General features: G+C 49.1%; 1 protein-coding gene across 1 annotated transcript; it reads right to left on the bottom strand.

Annotated features, from left to right (window-relative positions):
- Positions 1-6,611: 6,611 nt before the first annotated feature.
- On the bottom strand, positions 6,612-7,553 carry LOC147518033 (uncharacterized). Its single transcript, XM_086593787.1, has one exon. It carries the CDS (start codon positions 7,551-7,553, stop codon positions 6,612-6,614), a length of 942 nt encoding a protein of 313 aa, XP_086449913.1.
- Between the last annotated feature and the right edge of the window lie 2,319 nt (positions 7,554-9,872).

Raw genomic sequence — 9,872 nt, 5'->3', positions numbered from 1 at the left:
CTTCCCCCTCTCACTCCGATGGTTCTTCATCTTCTAGGTCTACCGAGGTGGCCTCTCCACCTCCTGTGGCTGCGATGGCGGCCCCATCCACTTCTGGTTGTTTTCTTACCCCCTTATCGCCGCCGTCCCGATATCGTAAACCTAATTTAGGTGCAATTAGGGCTGCCTATGGAATCCCAGCAGACATTCTGATAGAGCACGTGCCTTCGGTCACCCATTATCCTCATTTAGTACATCCACGGCCTGGGTGTTTAATCGCGACAGTAGGCCAGATTGTTGCTGGGTTGCAGCTCCCTCTCACCTTATTGGATGTGGAGGTGTGTAACCATTTCAACATCCCCCCTTGCCAAGGCATCGGCAATTTCTGGAGAGTCATGTATGCCGCAAACTATTACAACAGGACCGGCGATCCCCAGATAACGAGCCGCGATATTATCTCCCAGTATTTCCTAAAGAAAAGTACCAAGGATGTTGGTGTGGGATACCAATCCTTCTGTGTCCGTCCCCAAAATAAAACTTTCTTACTCCGCATCACATCTTCAGATAAACAGTGTCACCATTACCCGCTGTAGATTTCCGGCAACTTCCTGCCCGTGGACGTCCCTGCTGGGATGATGCTCAATCACCTCATTTTTCAGTCTAGCGGTGAGTTTCGTTGTTGTCTCCCCCTTTTGTTTTTCTTTTCGCAGACTAATACTCTCTTGTTGGTATTCCCTTGCAGGTTGGCGACCCGATTCTAAATCAAGGATATACGCCGGCTACATCTGTCCAATCTTTGATAGACTCCGTGATCTGGGTACTGCCCAAGCTGACCGTTTAAACATCCACCCCTCCACTGGCACCCCTCTGCTCGAGGCTCCGCGGCTTCGTGACTTCTTAGGGTTTTCTGCACCCTTTTACCGTCTGCCCCCTCCCAAAGAACGTAGGCCACGAGCCTCTCCTCCTCCTTAGAACCGTTCCTGTTCTCGCTCACACCGCCGCCAACCGACCCAAGGTTCCTACCCTTCTTCCACAGTTCCTCCACCTTGTGTTCCCCGTCGTCCCTTGGCTCCGGCACCCTTGCCTTCCTACAGAACCATCTCCGCCTGGGAAGATCAATACACTCCTCCACCCTCTCCCTCCGCGAACATGGATCTTTCTCAAATGAAGTTGTTCGATAGTGATGATGAAGTAACGGAAATCTCGCCTTCCGCAGTGGCTATTCCCGCCGATGGGCTACCGAACAAACGTCAGAGGACCGTAGTGTCCGAAGACCCGATTCCCGTCATCCAGACGTCTGAAGAAGAAACTCCCTCTGTCCCCACCCGTCGGCCAGGCAAGGAGGTCGCTGTCTCTACTGACCCCTGTATCACCCCTGCTGATTTTGCCCCAGTCTTCAAGGTGTGCCACCGTCGGGTCAATATCACTGACTCAGCCCTCGAAAACCCAGCCGTGGCCTCCTCCATCTTTAATGACCCTCATTTACCGAAGGACATGGCTTACGCAGAAACTGGCACCTTCGAACATCATTGCACCTCCTTGTACACCAACTGGGAGAAGGTACTTACCCTCCTTTCTACTCTGGCTCCATTTTCTTTCATTTTTGATTTGCTTGCTCCTTTCTTGCTTAGGTGAGCCTGGACATATCATACTTGATCTGCGGCCTATTCAGTGCTCGGTCCAAGGTGGATTCATTGGACAAAGAAGTCAGCGGTCCATACGGCTTGCGAGCTACTTGTGTCAGACTCCAGCAAGAGTTAGAAGCTGCTGACTTAGCTAAAACCCGAGCCTAAGATGAACTACGGGTCGCGGAAGAGAATCATCAGGAGTATATGGATTATGTTAATGACCGTTTGAGTCAGCAACGCGCCTCTCTCCTCCAGCAACACCAACAGGATACCGCAGCACTTCTTGCTCAGCATAAGATAGACATGGCGACCCCTTCAAACCCATTACCGGTCCCTGGCTGAAAAGAGGGTGGCCAGGAAGATCCAGGAGGAGCATGCGTGACTTCTCAAAGAGGGTCGCCTCCTCCCTAAGGTGCCGCTGATCACTGCCACTGCTGACGAGGAAATGCACATCGATGACCTGTCCAATCTTGGAGAGGTGGCTGAAGCTGGGGAGGTTGTTGAAGAAACTGTGGAGGAGGCCCGTGTTGAGGCCACTACTCCTTCTGCTGAAGAAGTAAACACCGAGGACCCCGTCGATATCATTTCAGAAATCCGTTTAGCTCCCCCTTGAATCTGTATTTTCGTTGACTTGGTATTTTGATTATGTGTATTGGTTTTAGTTAAACATTATTTTATACTTTCCTGCTGGCGTGTTATGACATTACCCTTGAGGTGTGCCTTCTATGTGAAATGCTCTCTTTAATCATGTTAAGTTCAAATATGAATTTTACCATCTCTAGTCCTGTGCTTACTCTTTGATCTCCTGATCATGGGTGGATGATCCGGCCGGGGAACCGCCTTGCCCCCACCATTTGATTCAGATGTATCGTCCGCGAAGAGCTCTACCCCTGCTCTCCCTCTGCGCCCGCTGAGCCTCTGGGCATTGCCTCGCCCGAAGTTTGATAAGCTTGATGGGGCACTGCGTCGCCCCTAAGTTTGATTTGGACATGACGTCCGCGAATGGCTCTTCCCCCCCGCTCTCTCTTCATGGCTGCTATGCCCGATGGGGCACTGCCTTGCCCCTAAGTTTGATTCGAACATAACGTCCGTGAAGGGCTCTTCCACCCCCCCCGCTCTCTCTTCATGGCTGATAAGCCCGATGGGGCACTGCCTTGCCCCCCCCTGCTCCATCTGCGGCTGATAAGCTTGATAGGGCATTGCCTTTGCCCTCGGCTTTGATTCGACGTGGCGTCCGTGGAAGGGCTCTCCCACTTTTTCTTTGACACAGATTGCCCAAATATAGCAATAGTGGCTGATTTTTCAAAAGTGCCATTGTATTATATATGTGCAAACAGCCCAAGTCCCTTACCCCGGATTGGTAGTACATTTAAACATAAAACTTTTTCAACATTCTTACATTCCAAGGTCTTTCTACCAATTTTCCTTCCACGGTCCACAGCCTGTAGGTACCAGCTCCTCCAACCTCCACCACAGTGTAGGGTCCTTCCCAGTTAGGCCCCAACTTTCCTTCACTTGCCTTTTTAGTGCTTGGAGTCGCTCTTCTGAGAACCAAATCCCCCACTTGAAATTGACGGGGCTTCAATCGCTTGCCATATTGTCTTTGTAGACGTCGGTGGTATTCTTCTAACCTGATGTGCGCGGTATCTCGCTTCTCCTCTATCAAGTTCATCTCTCTGACCAGTATGCCCCAGTTCAGTCCGCCGTTAACCGCCTTTGTGCGTGTCGTAGCTGCTACCAACTCCGAAGGGATCACGACTTCTATACCATATGTCAGTGAGAAAGGGGTCTCTTCCGTGGAGGTCCGTGGCATGGTACGATACGCCCACAATACATGACTCAGCTCCTCCGCCCATGCTCCCTTCCGATCCTCCAATTTTCTCTTGAGATTGTTCATGATCATCTTGTTAGAGGATTCGGCCTGCCCATTACCTTCTGGGTTGTACGGAGCCGAGAATCCTTGTTTCACATTGTAGACCTGCAATAACTCTCTCACTTTTGACCCCGTGAACTGTGTCCCATTGTCCACGATGATGGTATGCGGCAATCCAAACCTACAGATAATGTTCTCCCATAAAAACTTAATCACTTGCTCCTCCTTGACTTGCTGCAAGGCCACGGCCTCTATCCATTTAGTGAAATAATCAGTAGCGGCCAGCATGAACCTTCTCTTACCCTTTGTCATTGGTAATGGACCCACGATATCCATGGCCCACATGGCAAACGGCCACGGGCTGGACACATTGTGCAACGGTTCCGCTGGTGCAAATATTCTACCGCGTCCCTCTTCATGTGAGGCCAGAAATAGCCTTGCGTTAACAATCGGTGTGCCGTTGTTCTCCCCGCCGAATGGCTCCCACAGTCTCCAGCGTGAAGTTCCGCTAACACTTCTTGTGCCAGGTCCGGCCCCAGGCACCTTAACAGCGGCCCATCAAAGTTCTTTCGATACATCTCTCCTTCTACTAGAGTGTATCTTCACGCCATTTGTTCTAGTCTTTTTCTCTCCTTCTCATCGGTCACCTCCCCTCCCAACAGGAAATGCTTGATAGGGCTCATCCACCCTGCTGCGCCTTCCGCAGCCTGGCACACTTCGACCACGCCCTCGATTCTTGACCTCTCTAACTTTTTTACGCTTATGACTCTCTGTTCAGACCCCGACATCGCGGTTGCGACGTATGCCAGAGTGTCCGCGTGCCGGTTCTCTCCCCGGGCCAAATGTATGGATCTGATTGTCTTGAACTTGGTTGCCCTGCGATGCACTACCTCTAAGTATTTGGCCATTCGGGCACACCTAGCAACGAATCCTCCGTTCACCTGACATACCACTAAGTTGGAATCCAAATAAACCGTCAACTCCTCCACCCCCAAATCCTCTGCCATTCTCAACCCTGCTATCACGCCTCAGACTCGACTTCGTTGTTGGTAGCCACTTAACCCGAAGCCTTATAGGACGGCTCGACTTCGGTCATTATCCGAGTGACCAAGATTACACGCCTATTCCATCTGCATCTGCATGTTGCGACACCCATCCGAACACTCTCCACCCATTCCTTTTATCCCAGGGATCTAACCCATCTGGCCCCCCATCCTGTTCAGGCTTCATGAGCATTTCTTCCCCCCAATTGGGATCCTCTGCTGGGAACTCTGCTAGAAACTCCGCTACTGCTTGAGCCTTTTCCGTGGTTCATGCTTGATATTGTATTTCATATAGGAGCTCAGCATCACCACCCATTTGAGCATTCTTTCAGACTTCTCCGCTTTTAGCGCCTGCTTAAGGGGCAGATTTGTCACCACCACCACTGAATGTGCCTCAAAGTATGGTTTCAACTTCAATGCCGAGAATATCAGTGCCAATGCATACTTCTCCACTTTGCTGTACCGTGTCTCTGCATCCAACAATGTTTTGCTCTGGAAGTATACCGGTCTTTCAACCTTGTCTACCACCCGGATGAGAACCGAGCTTACCGCGTACTCGGTCACTCCCAAGTACAAGTACAATCTCTCCCCTTGTTTGGGCCGCGATAGCAAAGGCGCCCGGCCCAAATACCTCTTCAATTCTTGAAAAGCCTCCTCGCATTCCGGTGTCCACACAAAGTCCGGTGTCCTCCTCAACAGTCGATACAACAGCCTATATTTGTTAGACGATTTAGATATGAAACGGTTTAATGCCGCGACCCGTCCTGCTAACCTTTGTACTTCTTTAACGTCCTGAGGCTACGAAATCTCCACTAGTGCTCTAATTTGCTCTAGATTGGCTTCTATTCCCCGGTGAGTCACTATGTAACCCAGAAATTTCCCTGTGGTCACTCCAAACGTACATTTCTCGGGGTTCAGTTTCAAATTGTGTGCCCGCAATATGCTGAACGTTTTTCTTCAGCCCTTCCAAATGTTCCTCTTCGGACATGCTTTTCTCCACCATATCATCGATGTATATCTCAATACCCTTACATATCTTGCTCGTGAACATCTTCTCCCTCACTCGCTGGAAGGTGGCCCCTGCGTTCTTCAACCCAAACGACATCCTTGTGTAGCAATAAGTACCTCCCTCCACTATGAGCGATGTCTTATCCTGATCCGGTCCATACATCGCGACCTGGTTATATCCCATAGAGGCGTCCATGAAAGAGAAAATCTTGAACCCCACTATCCGATCCACTAGCTCATCCACCCGCGGCATTGGGTAACTATCCTTAGGGCACTCGGAGTTGACATCCGTGAAGTCCACACACATACGCAACTTTCCATTCTTTTTAGGTACCGCGACTATGTTGGACAACCAGTCAGTGAACTCCACTTCCCGAATTATGCCTGCTCCTTTTAACCTTGCAACCTCTTCGCGGATTCCCTCCGCATACTTCGGCCTGACACCGCGCATTTTCTGTCTCACCGGTTTGGCATCTTCCCTCATGTGTAACCTGTGACATGCGAACTCCGAGTCCAGGCCAATCCCGTGACCTCCTCAATCGTCCAAGCAAAGACATCTTTATTCTCTGAAAGAAACTGTATCAATTCATTTTTCCACTTTTCTGGCAAATTAGATCCCACCGATGTGAACTTCTCCTCTTCCCCCGTTCCCACGTTTACTGTTTCAATCTCGTCCAGCGTTTTTGGTATTGCCGGCGTCTCCACCTCTTTTTCCACGGAGGCGCACTGTAATTGCTACGCCTGTCTCTTCCTCGGTTTCGAGGTCTCTCCCTCGTCTCCTCAGATCAACCTTTTCACCGTTCCCTGATGGCTGTTCCTCGCTGTCACCTGATCTCCGCGAACTTCATGCATCCCTGTGGGGGTGGGAAATCTGATCACCTGGTAATATGTGGATGGTACTGCCTTCATCTCATGGATCCATCTTCTCCCAAGGATGGCGTTGTACTGTGAATTCGCGTCTATCACCTTAAACCAAGAGAACACCGTCACTGGACCGGTGGTCACGGGCAGCAGGAGCTCCCCCAATGGTTCAGTCATACTCCCATTGAACCCGTACAAGTTGGTCTGCGAAGGCCTCAACTATCTCCTATCTATCCTCATTTCTTCCATCGTCCCCACGAACAACAGGTCCACAGCACTGTTGCAATCGACCAACACCCTTTTCACCATGTAATTTCCCATGACCACAGTGATCACCAAAGCATCCTCATGTGGAGAGTCGACCGTCTTCAAGTCTACATTTGTAAACACTATGCTTCCTTTTCCTGCCGCGAGCCAGGGGAATGACCGCGAATAACCTGCCACCTCGTTAACTTGCTGTATGCTAGCTGTTTGCCGTATCCTAACTCGGTGAGCGTTGTGACACAAAATTTCTCCACTGAATATGACATTTATGGTACCCAGTATTCTCCCCTGGTTTGGCAGCTGCTCCTCCTTCCCTTTCTCTTTGGTAAAATCTTTCAGTAGCCCCCTCCATATCATCCTTTGTACCAACCATCTGAGGGCGTAGCATTCATTCGTTTCATGATTCTGTACCCGATGATAGGCACAGTATGGCTTACCCGGTATTTCGTCTGGCTTGCTTCGCGGACTCTCATAGCCCTTTAAATCCTGAATCAGTGGCAACAATTCACTCAACGGCCGATCTATTGGTATCGGCTCCATTTCTCGATAAGGCTTCCGTTCTCTATTTTCCCTTCGAGCTTCGACTCTTCCCCTTTCTGGCCACGAAACTTCGCTATGGCATCCACCGTTTCCTCTGTCTGATGACTCGTATCTTCCGCGACCATCGTTTCGATCCAAAGCCAACATGGCCTTCCCCGGCCTCCTTGTTTCTTTCTGCAACGTATCCTCATACCTTATATATTTCTCCACCCTCGGATATAAGTCCTGCAATGTCGCGATCTCATTCTTAGCCACGGATTCGTGTACTCTGGTTCTTGGTCGCAGCCCTCTCTCAAAGGCACCGCAGTCCTCTCGTCCAGGTTCTCCACCTTTAGTGTTTCCGCCTTGAATCTGCATAGGAATTCTCTAACTGACTTCACCGTCCTCTATCTCACATTGAATAGGGTCGCTATGTCCACCACTCGCCTTTTCTGATGTATGAAATGGTCCACGAAGGCTTGCTCTAGCTCGAGGAAGTTGTTTATACTCTTCGAGGGTAGCCTATAATACCAATCCGAGGCTCCTCCCTTCAAACTCGCTGGAAACATCATACACCGTAGTCCATCGTACTTGGGTTCTTACCACAGCGGCGGCATCTGCTGCCGAAAATGGTGGATGTGGTCCGCCGGATCTCCCATCCCATCATACCTCTCAAATCTAGGCTGGTTAAACCGCTTTGGGACCTCCGCCCTCCAAATTGCATCGGCCAATGGGTTGCGGTTCAATCCGGCCACCACATGGTTCGCAGCCCCACCTGTGCTTTTCGCTTGCTCCAAGTTTGCTTTCAAATCATTGGCGATCATCTCCTTCACCTGCTCTCTAGTGAGTCCTGGCTCCCCGTTCTCCCCCACAGCGGGTCTCCTTTCCTCCTCTCTCACCGTCTTTGACATTTCCCTTTCCAATTCCTCTACGGTCTCCCTCTCCCTTCTCAACTCCTCATTTTCTTCCCTCAACTTCGCCACTTTTTCCCTCAGCTGTCTCGTTTCCTCCGACGACGATCGCGGGCGTCTCTTTCGCCTCCCCGTTCTCCCCATCGCCCCCATCGACTCGCCTCCTCCTCTACAACCGGCAACTTCCTCGGACGTCCTACGCCCCTCTTTGCTTTCGTTGCCATACTTACTACTGTTCAGATCGTTCCCCACAGACGGCGCCAAATGTATAAACCTAAATTACAACCTTCAGCCTCCATCCTCTTTTTTCTCTCTGCCTCTCTTTTTTTCTTCTCCTCTACTTTTTCTCTCTACATCACTATTCTTTTTATACTCCCCCCCCCCCCTCATCGCAGCCGTCCACCTCTCTTCCCATCTCTCGTCTCTCGCTCTTCCACGTGTAGAGTTTTTACTATTTCCCTGTGCTCCGCGGTGCGATACCATGCTCTCGAATCTAACTCCACTTATTTAGCGTTGGGCCCATTCTTCCCAACTATCCTCTACTTCCCGACGTTGGCTACTTTGGCTTGCTTCGGCCCCTTGGACTTTGACCCAATAGTCGCGGACTACACCGCTAAAGTGGGTGAGATACCAGTAATGCGAAATAACACTCATGTTCCGTAATATGGTCGTTGGTGGTAGAGATGGAGAAATGAAGGCAAGGCCTAAAGTTAACTTAGTTAAGGTTAATTTAGCCAGAACCCAATGTTTGCCAAATGAAAGAGCTTAATATATGGTTACTTCGACCATGTGATATAAAATAAATTTTAATTTAGTTAATTTAGTGAATGAAAGCAGAAGGTTGCCATGTGAACCTATGGAAATATAGATGGCGGCATATCAATTTATGGAAAATGCACTCCTACTGATAAGCTTGGTATTCGCTTGTTTAAATAAGAAGGAATTAATCTATAGAAGTTTGTGACTTTAAAAGAAGGTGTGGCGAGAGTATGGGTTTGGAAACATAAAAATCCAAGTCTGGATATTTGCATGATTTGGAATTTTGATATAGAAAGATATGTATGTGAAAATAGAAATATATATACCGACCTTTGAATTGTGAAAACCGTGGCTGCCTATAATAAGGTGCTGTTGTCGTGTACTTCTGTGCTAACCAAATTGAGGACGTGATACAGGGGCAAAATACAAAAACATTTCCTAGTAGGCTAGTAGTGAAGTTTCGTACGCCACAAGGCAATATGGGGAATGAGAAAGAAAACGCTTGGGAGATGAAAGCTAAAGTGGTGGCAATGCACGATTGACGATGACGAGTTTCTCTGGCAAGATGTTGCAAACGTAGGTGGATAGAGCGTACGACCTTACCAACAAACAAATTTGCTCGTAATACTACCGCTGATGAACTGAAAAGATTGAATATTCCACTTGAAGAACTTTAAATTGAGCAGCTTTCTGAATTTGACTAAGAACACTCATTTAAGGAGGTGGAATTAGTGGTGACTTTTGCACACCTGAAATACGGTTTGGTGATACCTCTTGCCAAGGAGGTGGCTGGTGCCCTTTCGGTGCAGATGAATTATTTCTCTTGGTACGTCCCCAATGCTATGAATAAGAAGATGGATCCATAATGTTTCATGTGGAATGGGCAAATCCAGATATGAAATTTAAAGGATTAACAAAAGGGCATCGAAACTGGGATAAGGATGGTTTCTTAGTACGTGGAGATTGGAACCCTTATGGACCTTGTGAAGCTTTGGACCATCTCAGATTTTACTTTAGCAGTTCCGGA

This window comes from Coptis chinensis, chromosome 2 (genome assembly GCF_015680905.1).
Source record: "Coptis chinensis isolate HL-2020 chromosome 2, ASM1568090v1, whole genome shotgun sequence".
Lineage (NCBI taxonomy): Eukaryota > Viridiplantae > Streptophyta > Magnoliopsida > Ranunculales > Ranunculaceae > Coptis > Coptis chinensis.
Note: the sequence above shows the minus strand (reverse complement) of the source record. Positions and strands in the feature narration are given on the sequence as shown.